Source organism: Ceratotherium simum, chromosome 35 (assembly GCF_057802395.1).
Source record: "Ceratotherium simum simum isolate JZ-2026a chromosome 35, ASM5780239v1, whole genome shotgun sequence".
NCBI classification, from domain to species: domain Eukaryota; kingdom Metazoa; phylum Chordata; class Mammalia; order Perissodactyla; family Rhinocerotidae; genus Ceratotherium; species Ceratotherium simum.
The window spans coordinates 24957689-24976865 of NC_141934.1; the positions used below are offsets into that span (position 1 = coordinate 24957689).

The window sequence follows — 19177 nt, forward strand, 5'->3', positions numbered from 1 at the left end:
AGGAGGGCACACACCCCCATGGAAGGCTCCAGGCTGGCTTGCTGTGGTCGACTTCCCTCAGAAACTGCCCTCCCTCCAGAACATGGGAGTCTGTGGACCAAAATACAGTGCAGGTCAAGGGAGGTCAACTTACGTAGCTCCCACCCAGCTGGCTCCCGCCGTGAGGCCTCAGACAAGTGTCCACTCCCGAGCCTCGAGTTCCTGCAGGATGAAATGGGGCTGTTGGCCCTGCCTCCCTCCAGGGTAGCTGTGGGGGGTGGGTGGGGTCAGGTGTGAAGATGCTTTGACATCTGTAATCTCTATAATCAGGAAGGGTGCCAAGATGGAGCAGGTGTCTAGTGGTGGTTTGTAAGGGAAAACAGCTTCAGAAAGCAGACTTCAAAGCAGATGGTTCTCTCAGCCAACTACAAACCAGTGAAAACTGGCCTGGGTTGACTACACTTTTTTTTTTTTTTTTTTTTTTAACTGCAGGTCTTTTTTTGTGTGTGTGTGTGAGGAAGATCAGCCCTGAGCTAACATCCTCCTCTTTTTGCTGAGGAAGACTGGCTCTGAGCTAACATCTATTGCCAATCCTCCTCTTTTTTTTCCCCAAAGCCCCAGTAGATAGTTGTATGTCATAGCTGCACATCCTTCTAGTTGCTGTATGTGGGAGCGTGGCCGGCGAAGTGGTGCGTCGGTGCGCGCCCGGGATCTGAACCCGGGCCGCCAGTAGCGGAGCGCGCACACTTAACCGCTAAGCCACGGGGCCGCCCCTGGGTTAACTACACTTAATGGAGCCAAGGGAACCAAACTTGATTTGACATTACAAGTCCTCAGCAAGCAAACCTTTTAACTGGAGACCCCAAATAAGAAGCCTCAGGGTCTGGTCCTGCCCTGCCCACCTACCACTCGCTCAGGTCTGGCAGTGTCCCTCCCTGGACCTTCTCATGAGCAAAGGGGCCCAGAGAGGGAAGGAGAGGATCAGACAAGGCTGGGTTGTGAGGAGCCAAACTCACCGTCCAGTTTAGCACCGTCACTGCGGGTAGACTACAAATTTGGCTATAAGCTTCCTAGCAGCCACTGGGAAAAGAGAAACTACCAGATACAAATTCTCTTAAGCAAAAAAAAACGTGATTTCTCAGGAAAAGCACAGCAGTGTCTCCCGCACGTCATCACTGACGTGCAGGGAATGGCATCCCTCTCAGAGGAGACACGATGGGTAAGCTCCTGCAGGGCTGCTCTGTGCTCCTCACGTTTCCACCAATGTGCTGAGGAAAGTCCCTCCTGGGGCATCAGGGCCCTGAGTCACAGCTCAACTGAGAGGCGGTGGGCACTGAGGGTCCAGCAGTGCAGACCACAGGAGGTAGGGTTCCCCCTCTCAGCCTTGAGAGGGAAGCAGCACCTGACCTGGCCTTGGGAGGGGAGGGCAGCCCTTGAAACGCGTGTGGGCAAGTCCCCATAGCAAGATGGCAGCCAGTGAATTCTATCATTTATTTGAAACAAGCAGATAATGTCCTAACTAACTGGGGTTTCTATCAGCTGTGCAGCACATGGTGGTGACCCTGTGGACAGGCTAGGGAGGGACACCCTAGTGGGTACCCTCAGTCTCCTGTGACCCTGAAGACAGCTCTCTGAAGCAGGAAGAATGTGCTGCTTCCTGCCCCTTACTGACATTTATGAGAACCCGTGATAAAAGAGAAAAGGCCCTGCCATTAGCGTTGGGCACCCAGGACAAGCAAACACTTCACCATCTCAGGGGGCTTTTACTTTTAACTTCGGTAGACAAGCCAGCCAGCTGCACTGTTGGAATTCTGATCACTGATATTCTAGAACCAAACCCATCACAAACGTCCCCAGGTAAATAAATGACAAGACTGTTGTTAACAAGTCTCTATTTATTAAAAAGAGTCCTACAGCTTTACAACCCCAGCTCAGACATGGCCAGGAAGAGATGGCGAGGCCAGCCTGGAGGCCCCTGCACCACATCAACACCAAGCTCACGTGTTTGGCTGTGCCCCGTGCGGGCTGCGGGCATCCCCAACAGCGGGGCAGGTGGCAGAGGTATTGGGTGGTGGAAGAGTCACAGAACACGGCAGGCCCACCTGATTGGCAGGGCAGAGAGTTGTCCTGTACAGTTCTCAAAAAGACAGTTATGACAGAGTTCAAGTCCAGGAGCAGAACTGTACAGTAATTGAGTACAAAGGTTGGTGGCCTTGCCCATGGCCTGCTGGGATAGACCCTGTGAGTTCTGCCTTGATTCTGCCACCTGGGCGGCAGCCAGCTGGGTGGGTGGTCACAGGCTGGGGCCAGAAGTTCACCAATTAGCACACAGGCCTTTTTTGTCAACAGATGGGGGGTGGCCCTCCCCCTCACCCCCATCAGCCCAGGGAATTGGGCACCTGCAGGTGAGAACCCAGAGGGGAAGGAAGAGCCTGGGGTGCTGCCAGAGCGTGTGAGTGTTGCCACCCTCTGACCTCAGGGAGCGGGGTTTCCCCAAACCAAGCTGAAATGCTGCTGGCGTCCCTGCCCCACTCATGTCCTGAGGCCCAGCCAGCCAGGGGCAGAGAATACTGGCTAAGAGGATCCTGGGTCAAGGCGGGCAGACTTTTCTTCCGGCTGCAACAAAACAACATGAACAAGCCCCTCCGGAACCTAGAGCCGCCAAGGGTGGCGGGAACAGCAGCTGGTGACAGCCACCTGACCGTCTGCCCGTCCTGAGGGCCCACAGGGGAGCCACGGCCGCCCCTCACTGGCACCAGGTGAAGCTAAGGCACAGCACGGACTGCAGGTGTGACCGTGCACTACTTCCAAGAAAGGAAATTGCATTCACTTCATCTGCATTTCAATCTGCTCAAAACAATACGTGCATTTTTATAAAGTTTCCCTGAATGGTCTTGTGAGTGTCAAAGTTTTCTTTGCCAATATAAAACAGGAAAATTACACATGTAGTAAAAATATCGGGGGAGTATTTCTTCATAGAAACCCTCAGGGCTGGCTCAAGGCGGAGGGCGAGGAGGAGGAGCCCGGAACACCATTTGCTGTGCAAAGTCCAGCTCAACAGCCATCTCCTCAGGCCCGGCCGCAAGTCGCCCGGCCTCTGGCCGTGGCCGTGGGCCAAGTGCAAACTCTGCGTGTGGCTTTGAAACATCCAGGTTCAGGGGAGGTGAGGTGACTGTGACGACCACCCCACACAGATTCAGTAAGCACCTTCCGGGCTGGCCCACCCGACCAACCCGTACCAGGGGCTGCAGCGGGCTGGGACACACAGATCTGTCTTTCGAAAATAAAGCAGAAATGATGAACCATGCTTACTAAATAAACTTGCAACAGGAGGACCACGATTCTAAATGAGAATGGAGGGAGGCTTTTCCCCCCAAACTCGTGAGTTCATCAACACTACAAGACTTAGAAATCATACTGAGAACGCAAACCAGTGCAACCACAGGGATGCCAGGCCGAGGCCCAGCACACACAACTGCCTGGGTGTACAAAACGGGTTTCTACGTCTACTTACCACTGACCTACAGCTAACATCAGACGGACATGCTGGCCAGGGCACCAGAGCCCTCGGCAGAGCACCTGGTCCTCGAAGCCTCCCCAGTGTGTGCAGAACCCCTGCCAGCAGGCGCAGGTGGAGGGAGTCTCTCAGGAAGGACGAGGGCCACTCACTGGAGGATGAAGCCTGGCTGGTGAGGCAGCCGGGGCGGGGGTCTCGGGGGGAGAGCTGGCGGGTACGGTGACACGAACTGTGTGGAGAATCCTTGCTGGGGGGGGAGGTTGATGCGGGGGGGCAAGGGCGGGCACTGTGATCCTGGGTACGGAAAGGCCTGTCCAGAGCCCAAGGCAGCGGTAAACGGCGTGGCTAAGCGTCCTGCAGACACCGGGGGCGGTGGGGGTGGGATGCGCCGAGGCACGACAGAGGGGGGCCCGCTGGCCTCCGGGGCGGGGTAGGGCAGGGGGGCAGCAGGCACCGGCTCAGGCACCCTGGGCAGCAGTGGAGCCGGAGCTGGGGCCTGCGGAAGTCTCTGCCCCTTCATCACCATCTCCTGGAGTTTCTCGATTTTAACTCTTCGCATGTGGGCCAGTTTCCGCTTGCTCTGGTAGACATCAATGAAGGAGTCTAGAGGAAGCTCTCCATCGAGAAACTTCTCTGCCATGTTCTGAAAGCAGCAGGAGAAACCAGATTACAGGGACAGGTCAGCTGTGAGGGAAAGCAGCTCCCTTCACTACCCAGTGTGCAGGTAGAGGCAACACCCAGCTTCTTCCCAACACCTGTCCCCTCTGCTGTCCGCCACCCGCTCCACGCTGCAGAGCCTGGCTGTCCTCACCGGGAGCCCCCGCCCTAGCAGAGCGACCAGGAAGAGGGGTGGGCTGGTCCTGTCTGCCCCACCCTCCCAAACCACAAGCTGGAAAGGCAGCAGGCCTGGGCCGGCTCTGTGGCTTGGCGGTTAAGTGCGCGCGCTCTGATGCTGGCGACCCGGGTTCGGATCCCGGGAGCGCCCCGAGGCACCACTTCTCCGTCCAACGCGAGGCCGGGTCCCACGTACAGCAACTGGAAGGATGTGAATCTATGACATACAACTATCTACTGGGGCTTTGGGGGGAAAAAACTGAATAAATAAAATCTTTAAAAAAAAAAAAAAAAAAAAAAAAAAGGCAGCAGGCCTTAGCGGGGAACCAGCCTTAAGATGAAGGAGGGCCTCTCCGCAGCCCCGAGCTGCTGGGTCTCCAGGCCAGGAGAGGAAACCACTGCCCCCAATTCTGACCCTCCCTCATTAAGCCAACTGGAGTCCAACATTTCCTTCCTTCCACTGGCAGCATCCTGACAGACTTGCCCCGTTGGGGTCAGCAGGACAGAAATTTGCTCGTGCCCATCAGGGCCCCCACCCAGGCACGATGGTTAATTAGACCACGTAGCCTAATTTAGTGACACGCTGCCAGCCCTGACTTGCTACAACCACACAACTTTCAACCCTGACTCATTTCTTTATCGCTTAGTGAGGCTCCAGCCTCAAGAGCCCAGCTGGCCATGTCCCACAGGCCGTGCCCCAGCAGCTGACTCAGAGCAAATGGGAACTCAGCCACCCACAGGACCGATGCCGATTCACAGGGCAGCGTGCACCCCTCACCCAGGACCAGGACCCAGCCTGGCACTTTCCCTAGCCCGCTGGCCGAGCCGCTCAGGCTCATGTGCAGCTTGCACAAGTGGGAGGCAGCACCTCCTGGCTGTGGAGGTGTGGCACTCACTGTCCCTGGAGGAACTGAGCCCTGCGGCATTCCACCCAGGCTGGCTGGCTTTACCTCAGTGTCTTCCTCAATCTTGGCCCCTTCTGCCTGAAGAAGTGCTAACAGGGTCTCCAAGGAAGCGCTGTTAGACTGTTTATCTGGAAGAAGCAGGAGGCATGATGACATGAGGGGGCACATCCTCAGAAATCACAACCCCAGCCCTTGAAAACACGCTCCCCCAGGGCCGGCCCCGTGGCTTAGCAGTTAAGTGCTCGCGCTCCACTGATGGCGGCCCGGGTTCGGATCCCGGGCGCGCACCAACGCACTGCTTCTCCGGCCATGCTGAGGCCGCGTCCCACATACAGCAACTAGAAGGATGTGCAGCTATGACCTACAACTATCTACTGGGGCTTTGGGGAAAAATAAATAAACAAACCAAAAAAAAAGAAAACACGCTCCCCCAGACTCCTTCCCACTTCCCTGTCAAAGAAAGAGTGAGTGCATTTTAACTGGAAAGGCACTAGGAGAGTCACACCTTCTGAGAGCTGACTTTCCAGGAAGCTGAAAGTAAAGGCCTTAAAATCCAGGGGGGAACAAGTGAACATGACCAGGGTGGGGGCACTCGGGGCTGCACCAGGCATCAAAGCGCCCAGCGACACCGCCTGCCCTAGGGGGCTGTGTTGAACACGTGACGTAGCACTGCAATCAACATGTTACACATTTCCCTTGTAGTTCTGAGTGATAACTTACATAAAGTATACATGTCTTAAGAGTATGACCTGATGTTTTACATACATCTAAACCCCAACTACCACCACCAGCTCAGGAGACAGAACATTTGCAACAGCTGCCTCAGGCCCACTCCCAGTGACTCCCCCCAGAGGGAAGCCCTATGCTGACCTCCACCACCCAGGAGTTCTGCCCAGGTCTAGAACTTCACACAAGCGGAACCAGAGTGTGTGCTCTGTGCTGGCTCCTTGCACTCAACACAAGGTCTCTGAGATCATCCGTGCTGTATGAATTGACAGTTCGTCTCCTTCACTGCTGTGTAGTAGTCCATTGTGTAAACATCACAACTTATCCATCATTCTGTAGCCTGACATTTACATTGCTTCCAAATTTGGCTCTCATGAATAAAGCTACAATGACCATTCTTGTGCATATCTTCTGATAGACATAAATGCACATTTCTGTTAGGGATAGACCCAGGAGTGGAACTGCTGAATCACAGAGCAAACATTTTTCTCATGTAAGCAGGGACTTCCAAACAGCTTTTCTAAGGTGGTTTTACCAATTTTCATTCCTATCAGCACTGGATATTGCCAGACTTTTTACTTTTATTCACTCTGGTTGGGCAGGTTATACTCAATTTTTTTGTTTTTTTGGTGAGGAAGACTAGCCCTGAGCTAACATCTGTTGCCAATCCTCCTCTTCTCGCTGAGGCAGACTGGCCCTGGGCTAACATCTGTGCCCATCTTCCTCTACTTTACATATGGGATGCTGCCACAGCACGGCTTGATAAACAGTATGTAAGTCCACGCCTGGGATCTGAACCTGCAAACCCTGAGCTGGGGCTGCCTAAGTGGAGCACAGGAACTTAATCACTATGCCACCAAGCCAGCGCAGGTTATACTAAATTTTTACTGCAGTTATGGAGACAATGAGAGGGGTTTATGGTATCAGATGTGACTGTAAACCTCTCTGAAGGGTGTAATTTTTTTTTTTTAGGTTTTTTGTGGTTTTTTTTTTGTGTGTGTGAGGAAGATCAGCCCTGAGCTAACATCCCTGCCAATCCTCCTCCTCTTGCTGAGGAAGACCGGCTCTGAGCTAACATCTATTGCCAATCCTCCTCCTTTTTTTTTTCCCAAAGCCCCAGTAGATAGTTGTATGTCATAGTTGCACATCCTTCTAGTTGCTGTATATGGGACGCGGCCTCAGCATGGCCGGAGAAGTGGTGCGTCAGTGTGCACCCGGGATCCTAACCCGGGCTGCTAGTAGTGGAGCACACACACTTAACCACTAAGCCACCAGGCCGGCCCTGTTTTTTTTTTTAGTTGATGTCATAATATGTGCGATTCCAGTTGTACATTATTTGTCAGTCACCATATAAATGTGCCCTGAAGGGGATAATTTTTAACCTTCTCTTAATCTAAGTCTCCTTGAAAGCTATCCAAAGTACTCTACACTCTCAACAATATTCAATTCCTATATCTATCTCTTCATAACAGCTGCAAATTAAAGTGTGACATTAAAAAAAGTGTTGGGGAAGAAGGTCAAATATCGTATGATTTCCTTCATTAAGCAGTAGATAATAACAACAATAAACAAACACATAGAGACAGAGATTGGATTGGTGGTTACCAGAGGGGAAGGGGGGAGGGAGGAGGGCGAAAGGGATAATTCGGCACATGTGTGTGGTGATGGGTTGTAATTAGTATTTGGGTGGTGAACATGATGTAATCTATGCAGAAATAGAAGTATAATGATGTACACCTGAAATTTATACAATGTTATAAACCAATGTTACTGCAATAAACAAACAAACAAAAAAAAGTGTTGGGCCAGCCCAGTGGCATAGTGGTTAAGTTCGTGTGCTCCACTTCAGCAGCCTGGGGTTCGCAGGTTCAGATCCCGGGCACAGACCTACATCACTCATCAAGCCATGCTGTGGCAGGTGTCCCACATATAAAGTAGAGGAAGATGGGCATGGATGTTAGCTCAAGGCCAATCTTCCTCACCAAAATAAATAAATAAATAAATAATAAAATGTTCCAGTGATGAATATTTGTCAACATTAACTTTGAGGGCCTAACTTCACAAGATAAGACATTTGTTGAATACCATAATTCAGAAAACGGCCTTTTTTCTAACGCTGTGTGGAGAAAGTGGAGTCTTGTTTAAAAAGTACTTAAGTTTCTTTTCTAAACTGGTGACAATTCTATATAAACCATTTCTTCATGGCAGTAATCATTGTCTTAATCTGAAGTTTTCCCATAATAATATTTCTTTCCTGGTAGTGCAACAGCTTGAAAATGTGTCCTTCCCTCAACTCTTTATTCTTAAAAGATCACCCTAAAAAAGTTACCCAATTTGGTCTTCTTTATCTGATAGGCTTCAAAGAGAACCTGGAGTTCCTGGTATTTTTGGGTCAAATGTGCTTTCAGAGTATCCAGTTGGGGCTGGTACAAAAGGTTTCCTTCTGCCAGGCTTCGGTTGCTGGCCAACGTCATTTCTTTGTTAAGCTGAACATTCTGTGTCTGCAAGGAACATATACGATGATGAGAACCCAAGTGTTAGTTCACAGGCAAGTCCCCAGAGGTTCCCAAGCACCATGCCCAGGAGCCACCACATGTGCTCCCATCGGGCTGGGTCTCCGGGCTGGGACCACACGCGGGGCAGCCACTTCCAGCCCCAACTCCAGCCTCTCAGATTTCGTATTTCTAGTTTGGACACTGCCCCCTATTCTTAAAGAGTGAGGCCACTTCCCTTCCAAGGAGATTTGCAAGATGGACTTTGTCTTGTGCCTTGTCGAGGCTCTCGCTTCCGTAGCTGTGCGGTGACTGGAGTTCCTTACTCCCACCACTGTGCTTGCAGGAGCAAACAGCTGTAAAGAGTCAGGGCTCGATTGTTTGAAAACAACTTCCTGCTGCTCCAGAGAAAGTTAAAGAATCGCTTATATCAGAGGAGGACCAGTTGCCATGAGGTCAATTCAGGCTTAATAACCAGGCTTAAAGCTCACGCACAAAAGCCTGAGACCCCGGGGATGCACTCTGTTTACTCGACCCTGCTCTCTCCCCTCTCCCCACGCCCACCGCCAGCTCTTCCTGGTCTCACCAGCCCCTGGCCGGGGCCCATTAGTGAGGCTGACCCAAGGCTGGGGCGGGGGGCACTTATTTGCCCAACAGGGGTTTCATTCTGTCCTTCCAAGGGGAGACAGGTTATTTGGGAGGTAGAGAAGCCCGCCTGCCTGGACCTCAGGGGTGAGGGGGAAATGGAAGGTCTGAGAAAAAGGGTAAGAAGCTCCTGATAAAACTTAACAAAAGTATATTAAAGAAAAACCAAAAAGCAAGGCCTCCGTGCCATGGTCCTCTAGTTCCCTCCTCACTCACTCGTGATGGGCTTCCTCCACCACAGCCTGCCCACAGCAACCTCACTTTCCGGATCTGAAGTCTCAACACGCGGTTCCTCCCTCACCATCTGCCCGAGTTTCTCAGGAGCTCTTCCTCACCTCCACACCAGTCATCTCGTTTTCCCCTTAATATTTTCTACCACCCCACCCAGTCTATTTTCGCTGCTACTTCCTTCCTCTTGATAATCTGAGTGTAAATTCCTGGCTGCGCTGCCTCGGCTCTGCACCCCTCCCCCCGGCATACCCATCCATTGCTCGTGCACAGTTCCCAGCACACTCACAGAGGCGTGCGCGCACACACACACATGCACACGCACGACTTAGTGAAGGAAGAGAACAAAGGAAAAGCCCTGGGATCAACGCCTCCACCAGGAGGCCCTGACCACCAGGCTGGGGGCTCTTCAGCAGACACACAATCTCTCTCCACACAGATGAGCTGGCCCAGGGCCCAAAAGATTAGGCCAGCTCAAGACGGAATTTAAATTAAGGATTTAATTTAAGATGGAAAATTAAACCTCCAGCTCAACACAGTAAATTAGCGCAGTAGAAATACTTTCTTTCGGGGGCTGGAAAGACTGAGTTTAAACAGGGTTCCTGGTACTGCCGGGTTTTGGAAGGGCCCTAGGAGCGGGGCTCACCTCACCTGCTCCCCGCCTTCCCCCCACAGCAGCTCGCCCTCCGTGTGTGCAGTGTATCCTGAGGTCCTGCAGAAGAGACTTTCCTTCGATTGTTAAGCCATTTAAAAGAACAAACAAAAATAAACCATTGTACAGCCACTCTGAAAAACAGCTCAGCAATTTCTTTTAAAACTAAACATTGGGCCGGCCCCGTGGCTTAGCGGTTAAGTGCGTGCGCTCCGCTGCCGGCGGCCCGGGTTCGGATCCCGGGTGCGCACCGAGGCACCACTCCTCCAGCCATGCTGAGGCCGCGTCCCACATACAGCAACTAGAAGGATGTGCAGCTATGACAGACAACTATGTACTGGGGCTTTGGGGGAAAAATAAATAAATAAAATCTTTAAAAAAAAAAAAAAACTAAACATGAAACTACCATATGACCCAGAAACTGTGCTCCTGGGCATTTATCCCAGAGAAATGAAAACTTGAAGTTCACACAAAAACCTGTCCATGAATGTTCAGAACAGCTTTATTTATAACAGCCAAAAACGTGAAGCAACCCAGGTGTCCCTCAGCAGGTGAATGGTTAACCAAAGCGAGCTCCACCCACACCAGGGAATACTACGCAGCCACAAAAAAGAAACTGTGGCTACACATGGCAACTTGGATGAAGCTCCAGGGAATTTTGCTGAGTGAAAAAAGCCAACCCAGAGAGTCACATAGTCTATGATTCCATGTATACGACATTCTTGAAATAACAGAATTACAGAAATGGAGACAGATTAGTGGTTGCAGGGAGGAAAGTGGCTCCTAGGGGACATGAAGGATCCTCATGGTAATGAAATGTTCTGCTCTTCCCTATCCTGACCCATCAGTGTCCATATCCTGGCTGTGAGAGTGGACTAGAATTCTGTAAGATGTCACCATTGGGGGAAACTGGGTGAAGGGTACGTACAATCTCTCTGTATTGTTTCTTTCTTTCTTTTTTTTTTTTTGTGAGGAAGATCAGCCCTGAGCTAACATCCCTGCTAATCCCCTTCTTTTTGCTGAGGAAGACCAGCTCTGAGCTAACATCTATTGCCAATCCTCCTCCTTGTTCTCCCCAAAACCCCAGTAGATAGTTGTATGTCATAGCTGCACATCCTTCTAGTTACTGTATGTGGGACGCGGCCTCAGCATGGCCGGAGAAGTGGTGCGTCGGTGCGCGCCTGGGATCCGAACCCCGGGCCGCCAGCAGCAGAGCGCACACACTTAACCACTAAGCCACGGGGCCGGCCCCTCTGTATTGTTTCTTACAACAGCATGTGAATCTACAATTATCTCAAAATTCAAAGTTTAGTTATCTAAACTAACTTTGCGGTTGATTTGTTTACGCTGATGAGATCTTTTCCTCCCACTGGTCTCATCTGATGGATGAGAAGGGGGCAGGTGTTGGAGGCCACAGTCAGGACCCAGGCTCCTGCTCCCAGACCCACTGCTCTGTGCATGCAAAATTCTGAATCAATTCTTTGTTCAATAACCATTTATTGAGCAACTATTATGTGCAAGCACTGAGCAGAACAGGAGCACTCCCATCCTCACCTAAACTCAGAGTCAGCACAAACATAACCGAACTTGCCATGCCTGATCTCTGAGACCCAGGGTGACCTGCCCCCACTCGCCCCAGCCCGGCAGTTCTCAGAAGAAATGGAGCTCTTCCCTCCGCAGGCCTCTGGCGCTCAGGTCTGCTCCTCCCTCTGGCTCCTGTTCATTGTCAGGGCCCCAGCGTAATGCCTCGCCGTCACAGGCCCTGACCGTCCTATCAAAGCTAGCAGTCCCCCTCTGTCACAGCAACCATTTCCTTCCTGCCACTAATCACAACTAGTGAGTATCAAATCTGTTTTCTTGCTCACTGTCTCCCCCATTGGAACATTAATGACATAGGCAATATCCTGTCGTCTTCGGCGTGCCAAGTACCAAGCACATATCAGCCACTCAGTAAGCATCCGTTGAAAGAATCAGCAAGACCCTTCCTCACCCCCCAAAAAACCAGTAAAAAAAAAAAAAAAAAAAAAAGAGCTGTGTTTGTCAAGTAATAAACGCCCCAAGTCCTTAATACAACAGACAGGCTCCCTTAATAAAGTCCTCTGAGACTAAGTCTGTGGGCGAGTCTCACACTGGATCTAAGGGTAATTCCGAAAGCAGGATTTCTCCAAAACTCTTGAGCAAAGGCAGCACTGTAGACTCAGGTCTCCCAAGGTGACCACTAGAAAGGCATTGGCATCCAGGAAGTGCATAATCCTAGCATGCTGTTAAATATTACTTTACAGCAGTGGCTCTCAACTTCAGCTGCACACTAGAATCGCCTGAAGGGGACAGGGGTGCTGACAAAATTCCCAGTGCCCAGACCAACTCCGTATCAGCCAAACTCCCTAGGAAGGGCCCATGGAAGGGTATTTTTTCAAAGCTCCCCAGGCGATTCCAAAGTACAGCTAAGCATCCCTGCCTCAGTTTCACCATACAACACCTCTGCAAATAAATCTTACTCTCATAGGTCTAAGTCAGGTCAAAACCCACTTCTCCGTGTTAGAAAGTCCTAGAAGAGAGTAACACAAGGAAGCACAGGCTACAACCAAAAGGCAGTTCGTTTGCACAGGATGCATAAAGGCAAAGTCGAAGTCGCCAGCCAGCAAAAGAGGCCAAATTAAAACTTCAACTGATGATCATTAAGCTGCTGTAATTTTTTATATCCTTTGGGTATTCAGATGTGGTTTTTGGGTTTTTTTTGGGTGAGGAAGATTGTCCCTGCGCTGACATCTGTGCCAATCTTCCTTTATTTTGTATATGGGATGCCGCCACACCATGGCTTGATGAGTGGTGTAGGTCTGCGCCAAGGATCCAAACCCACAAACCCCGGGCCACCGAAGCAGAGTGTGCAAACTTACACCACCCAGCTGGCCCCCAGGTGTTCAGATATTTTTACGTACATAAATATCAGTAAATTCTAAGTGGCCACCCAGGGCACACCCACAGCACTTGCCAGGTGGACAGCGGTGGCAGGGGAAAATGGCGGCGGGGACACGGCCAGGACGCGTGTGCTGAGGTGGGAGGAGCTTCTTTTCTCAAGCATCTGATAAAGCTCTTCCAACACTCCTATTGGCCCCAGAACAGATGTTTGATGTTGCATTAGATGTAGAAAAAGACTCTTTCCTTCATAATATTATCTTGTTGTTCCCATTGAGGAAAATGGGGAGGAAACAGCCAGCCTGTTCTATCATCTGCAAAGCAAAGGCAAGCTGGGCTGGACGGAACTCAGGGCCCCTCAGTAGGGACAGTGCACACCACACTCAGCAGGGCCCAAATGCAGCCCCTCTCCGCAACATGCAGCCCCACTCTCCAGCTCCTCTCAGCCCGACTCCAGCCTCAATGTCTGTGACCAAATCTGTACAGTACATCTGAGAATGCCTGCAGAGGTCCACCGTGTTCTAGGAGCCATGGTTCAGAGCCAATAGGTCCCTGAAACTGAAAATAGAGGCCCAACCTCCTGAGAGTTCTCATGACCCTTGTTCTCAACCTAGAGAAATCTTTTCAGGAAATAATCTCTCTGTGGTAAGGAACCATTTTTATAAACGTGGTCAGTTTCACTTCAGTTTCTTTTTCTGCTCATATCAAAGAAAAATGAGAAGAGTGATAGAAAGCAACATTTATAGTAGGATCCCATTTATATCGCTATTTCTGCCCATCTGTCTATCCATGGGCACAGAGAGCTGTCTGAAAGGATGTTCATCTGAAGTTAACAACAGCAACCTCTGAAGTGTGACTTTTTTTTTACTTTCCTCTTTCTACTTGTATTATCGTGCTTGATTATAACAAGTGCATATAAACTTACAGAATGGTCATTTTTTAATTAAAAAAAAACCTGTTAGAAATTAGTAGAACCAGAAGGGCAGAGGCTCTAGGGAAATAAGCTGCCTTTGTTTTACAAAAGAAAACAAGGTATTTTATACACAGTTGCCCAGGCAGAAATGTGGAGACCCCTTTATCTCTTGGGATGCTTACATCAATACGTGAAGTTCTCACAAAATGCACATTCTACTGCTCTTCCGATGCACATATCGTTATTCATTTATTTATTTGAGTTGGGGGAGTGTGGTAAAAAATAAATTTGGTAAGAAAGAAAACAGACATAAACTCCCCTCTGGATGACACATGCAGTGGTTACCAAGAGAGGCACCAGGGACGGGGATGGGAGGCAGCCTGCACCCGCTGGCCAGCCTGGGTCAAAGGTTTGGGCTTGCAGTGGACATTTTCCAAACCAGACTCTTGTAAGATGTGAAATTCTGACTCCAGCTGGCCAGTCTGGCTCCTTCATCTATAATTATAATGGTGTCTTCCTAAACACTGGCAGGCAAATCCGTCCACATTTCCAAACTAACTCTCTTTATGGAAGAATACTCAGAGCAGTCCCTTACTCGCCCTTACACTATAATATAATCCTTATCATAATACAGTAAATGACATTGCTGGATTATGTTAGCGAGTTTCAACAAACAGAAATTCTTAATAGTGTTGGAAGCCCTTTAAATGCTCAAAATGCAGTCAGTACTAGGAATTAGGGCTGGGATCCTTAAGAACCCAGGTATGCCCTCTCACCTATCACCGTGCTCAGGAGGCCTAGTATTTACATGAAGTAAACAATCACATTGTATTCAACAAGTAAACATTTGCCTGGAAGAGAAAATGCTCTTTCCCCATGACTTGGCTCACTGGCTCCTCAGCCTGGAACGCCTTCCTTCCCCAAATCTCTGCCCTAACTGAGGCCCCTGGCAATGGCTTTGGGCCTTTTCTTTTTTTTTTTTTGGTGAGGAAAATTAGCCCCGAGCTAACATCCATTGTCAATCCTCCTCTTTTTGCTGAGGAAGATCAGCCCTGAGCTAACATCCATTGCCAATCCTCATCTTTTTGCTGAGGAAGATTAGCCCTGAGCTAACACCTGTGCCCAACTTCCTCTATTTTAGATGTGGGACGCCTGCCACACCATGGCTTGATAAGCAGTGCACAGGTCCGCGCCCAGGATCCGAACCTGCAAACCTCGGACCGCCAAAGCAGAGCACACGAACCTAACCATTACGCCACCAGGCCGGCCCCTGCTTTGGGCCTTTTCTGGCCCTCCCCAAGCCCCACAGCCCCACAGCCCCACACGAAGCAACCTCATTAACTTGATGGCCAGGTGCTCTTCTGAGGCACAGCTTTATTGAGGTAAAATTCACGTACCATATAATTCATCCATTTAAAGTGTCGACTCAGTGGTTTTCCGTGTACTCACAGAGCAAGACCTCTGGTTTTATTCTATTTGAATTGTCGTCTGCTGTGCTTGTTCGTTCATTTGTTAATTCATTCATCCAAAAAATGGTTTTTTTGAGGCATCATAATGTGCTGGCTCTGGGCAGGGCAGGCAATGGAGATAGAAGTGAACAGGAAAGACAGGTCCCTGCGCCCTTGGAGTGTGTGTCTACTGAAGCCAAATTCAGCAGAATCACACCAACAATCAGTTACCAATGTGTCACGATGGAGTTTTAACTCTCCTGGGAGTGACAGGTGCTTGCAGTGGGCTGAATGGTGCCCCCCCCCCCCAAAAGATGTGTCCACATTCTAATCCTGGAACCTGTGAATGTGACCTGACTTAGAAAAGGGATCTTTGCAAATGTAATTAAGTTAAGGATCTGGAGACAAGGAGATCATCCTGGATTATCTGGGTGGGCCTAAATCCAATGACAAGTGTCCCTATAAGAGACACACAGGAGAAGAGAGACACAGAGGAGAAGGCCACGTGAAAAGGGAGACAGAGAACGGAGTGATGTGGCCAAAAGCCAAGGAAGCCAGCAATCACCAGAGGCAGGGAGAGGAAGGAACGTTTCTCCCCTAGAGCCACCAGAGGGAGAACAAACACCTTGATTTCAGACTTATGGCCTCCAGAACTGTAAAAGAATGAATTTCTCTTGTTTTAAGACTCCAAGTTTGTGATAATTTTTTATGGCATCTACAAGAAACTAATACAGTACTGGAATCTTCCATCTGTCTTTGAGATCCACACCCCATCCTGCTCTGTGCCCCACGGGCCAACTGGCTGAACCACACCGACCACTTCAACAGGCCACTTGCCTTCCGGTTCTAGCTGGCTTCAACGATGGGGATTGAGGGTGAGAGGAGAATGAAATGAGAAGGGGGTTCTCTGGGGCCCCCTCTCTATGGGGTCACTGTAGGTGGCCAGATCCCCCCCCCATCCAAAGCAGTCCTCTCTCCCTCTCTTGGTTCTCTGCACCCTGCTCCGTCTCTCAGGCCTGGAGGTGAGATGTGCACAACCATGGCCAGTCCTGCACCAGCCCTGGGGGTCTACACCCACCGTCTCCTTGTAAAGAACACCTTTATTAAAGGCCTCTCAAGTCCCCCAAGCTGAGTGCCCACTGTCTTGCCAGCTGCCTGACTGATATAACTGAACGGTTTTCCCAATGAAATAAAATGACATTTGAGCTCACACTCCCCGCCTTTTGATGAGAACATTAAGCCTCCTAAGAGGAGAACTCTCATTCAGTTCCTGATGCCCAGAACCTAGCACACTACCCAGGCCAACACGGGCATATTGCTAAATACTTGCTCAACTTAATCTGTAGGAATCTGGATTGCTGGGGCCTCAGGCCACTATCTCTCAGATGACTGTTAAAAACTTGCTAAATCGTTCTGAAGGTTAGCTTCTTTAAATGCTTATAATAAATTTTTAAACAGTAATATCATAGATTAATGCTAATTGTTACAAACAACCAGACGTTGACTGGGAAACTATTTGCACTCCTACTTTAACACAGTAGTGACAATGGTTTGGAAGTGAAATCTTAGCAGAAAAAATCAGGATTATGACAGAGATTCCTCTAAAGCAAACTACCCATTACTGTGTTAGGAGATTTTGTCTCCAAGTGCGTTTTCTACATGATTATGCCATGAATTAATGCCACAGAATCTGGTCTACCATCATTTCTCTATTTTCAAGTTCCAATAATCATCTAAATTTCATTTCCATTTATCTTTTGTCTTTTTATTGAAGATATTTTCAAACACAAAGCAAAAGAAGAGGTAAGTATAATGAATCCCTGTGTGCCCTTCTCCAGCTTCAACAATTAGCGACATTTGCCAACCTTGTTTCATCTATTCCCCACTTTTTTGAAGCATTTTAAAGCAAATCTCAGGCATCACATCATTTGACCCTTAAAAACTTTGACATGTATCTTTAATGGGTAAGAACTTTATAACTCTAACTACAATGCCATAATCACACAACTAAAATTAACAATTCTTTATTTTCATCTTCTGCATGTGTTGGCTTGAATTCTTCTATGAGCTTTTTGCCTCATCTGTTTGAGTATCTGAAATAGCTTATATAGGAAAAGCAGGATAAACGTTTGATTTTGTGCCCTCTTCCCCTTTAAACCAACTTTTAGAAGACTGAGTTGATGCTCAAGCAACCTCTAAAAATGACCAATAAGCTTTTTAGGGGTATCAGTATTAAGTAACAGATTTGTATTTCTTATGTGCTTCAATCAGTTACAGTCATTAATCTTTCCAAAGCTCAAATTGTCCATGCCAGTGGGAGACATGTCAACCCAGCTCTTAAGGTGACATACCCCAGGGGTCTGACAGCTTCCCTGTTCTCTGGTAAAACAAGATGTCCCAGGCCCATCTGTGCATTTGCTGCCCTGGACCAGGACTGGCCCTTCTTGAAGAAATACTGGTTCCTTTTGGTAGAAAACTTATTTTGATTTTGATATTTTCCTCTCCAGATAAAATTAAATTGAAAGTTATCTATAATACAAAGACAAAGATGAAACAAATCTTGCTTTTATACTTTTCCACTAGTAGAAAAGTTTAGGTTGCATTAAGACTTGAAATGCAGCAGGCATACCGATTAGGTGATAAAAAGGTTGGCATGCATTCAGCCAGGTTAATCTCATATCCTCTTATCCTACACTTGATCTAGCTCACCAACTAATTTTAGGGTAAATTTCACCAAAGTCACATGCAATATGAGTTTGGGCTTTAATATTAAGTGTTAGGTTATTAGAAAGCCCAAACTCATCTTCCATTCAGTGAAAAGGCCTTCCAAGTGACAAGTCATTTCACCACAGTCCTCCAGCTGCACGTAGGCTTTCAGAAAGGTGGAGCCTGTAATCCTAGCCCACACCACCCTAGAGGTGTACTGAAAACACAACCTAACGGGGCTTAATTCAATCCAAATGTTCCTTGAGTTTTAATGAAAAAACTTAACAGTTGCTGAGTTGGACTGTTTAATATATTAACAAAATTAAAGATCTGAAAATACAAAAATACAGTGAAAGAACTGTAGAACATTATGAAACTGTTCTAAAATACAACAGTCTCGTGGGCTGTGTGAAACCATCTCCAAGGCTACAGCCTACTTGGGAAAGGAAATTTACCAGCTGCTTATCAAATGTTCCAAGAAAACAACCCACTCAACAAACAGAACATATTAGATTATTAAGATTGCTATTTTTGATTGAAGACATCAAAATCCTTCTTATTGGGATGAAACTTGCTGCCCTCAGAAAGCAAGACTGGAACAATCTCTTCCGTATGGAGCTGGCTCCCATCTTAAAAATTAGTATGTTGTGCACTTTAAGTGCAACTGACCATAGAAATGCAAACAGCTAGGCTTGAAAATAAATGGACTAGGGCCGGCCTCGTGGCTTAGTGGTTAAGTGCCCGCGCTCCGCTACTGGTGGCCCGGGTTCGGATCCCGGGCACGCACCGACGCACCGCTTCTCCGGTCATGCTGAGGCCGCATCCCACGTACAGCAACTAGAAGGATGTGCAGCTATGACATACAACTATCTACTGGGGCTTTGGGGGAAAAAATTAAATTAAATTAAAAAAAAAAGAAAAGAAATGGACTAGTCCCAGAGAAGAATTAAGTGGTCTAAGGGACAATTTGATAGTTTTCTAGTTCTGGCAGGCACAACACACCAGGGTGTTTACGTTGGCTTTTTTTTTTCCTAGAAGACTTATTTTCTAATATTCACAGGACAAAAAACTAGATCTCGCTACTTCTTGGACTCGTGGATAATGGTGTCAATAACAAAGAAATATAATACTAGGTGTGACCGGTTCTGATAACTGTCACATGCTATAAAAATGTTACTCTCGGGGGACCAGCCCGCTGGTGCAGCGGTTAGCTGCG

At 48.6% G+C, this 19177-nt stretch overlaps 1 protein-coding gene across 1 annotated transcript in view; it reads right to left on the minus strand.

Moving 5' to 3' along the window:
• Positions 1–1856: 1856 nt before the first annotated feature.
• Positions 1857–19177, minus strand: part of VPS37B (VPS37B subunit of ESCRT-I) — a 28685-nt gene continuing 11364 nt past the window's right edge. Inside the window, exons 2-4 of the mRNA XM_004430038.3 lie at positions 8291–8462; positions 5281–5363; positions 1857–4139 (exon numbers count right to left, since the gene is read on the minus strand). Coding sequence (XP_004430095.1) covers positions 3645–4139; positions 5281–5363; positions 8291–8462 — 750 coding nt within the window. The 3' untranslated portion in view covers positions 1857–3644. The remainder of the gene's footprint in view (positions 4140–5280; positions 5364–8290; positions 8463–19177) is intronic.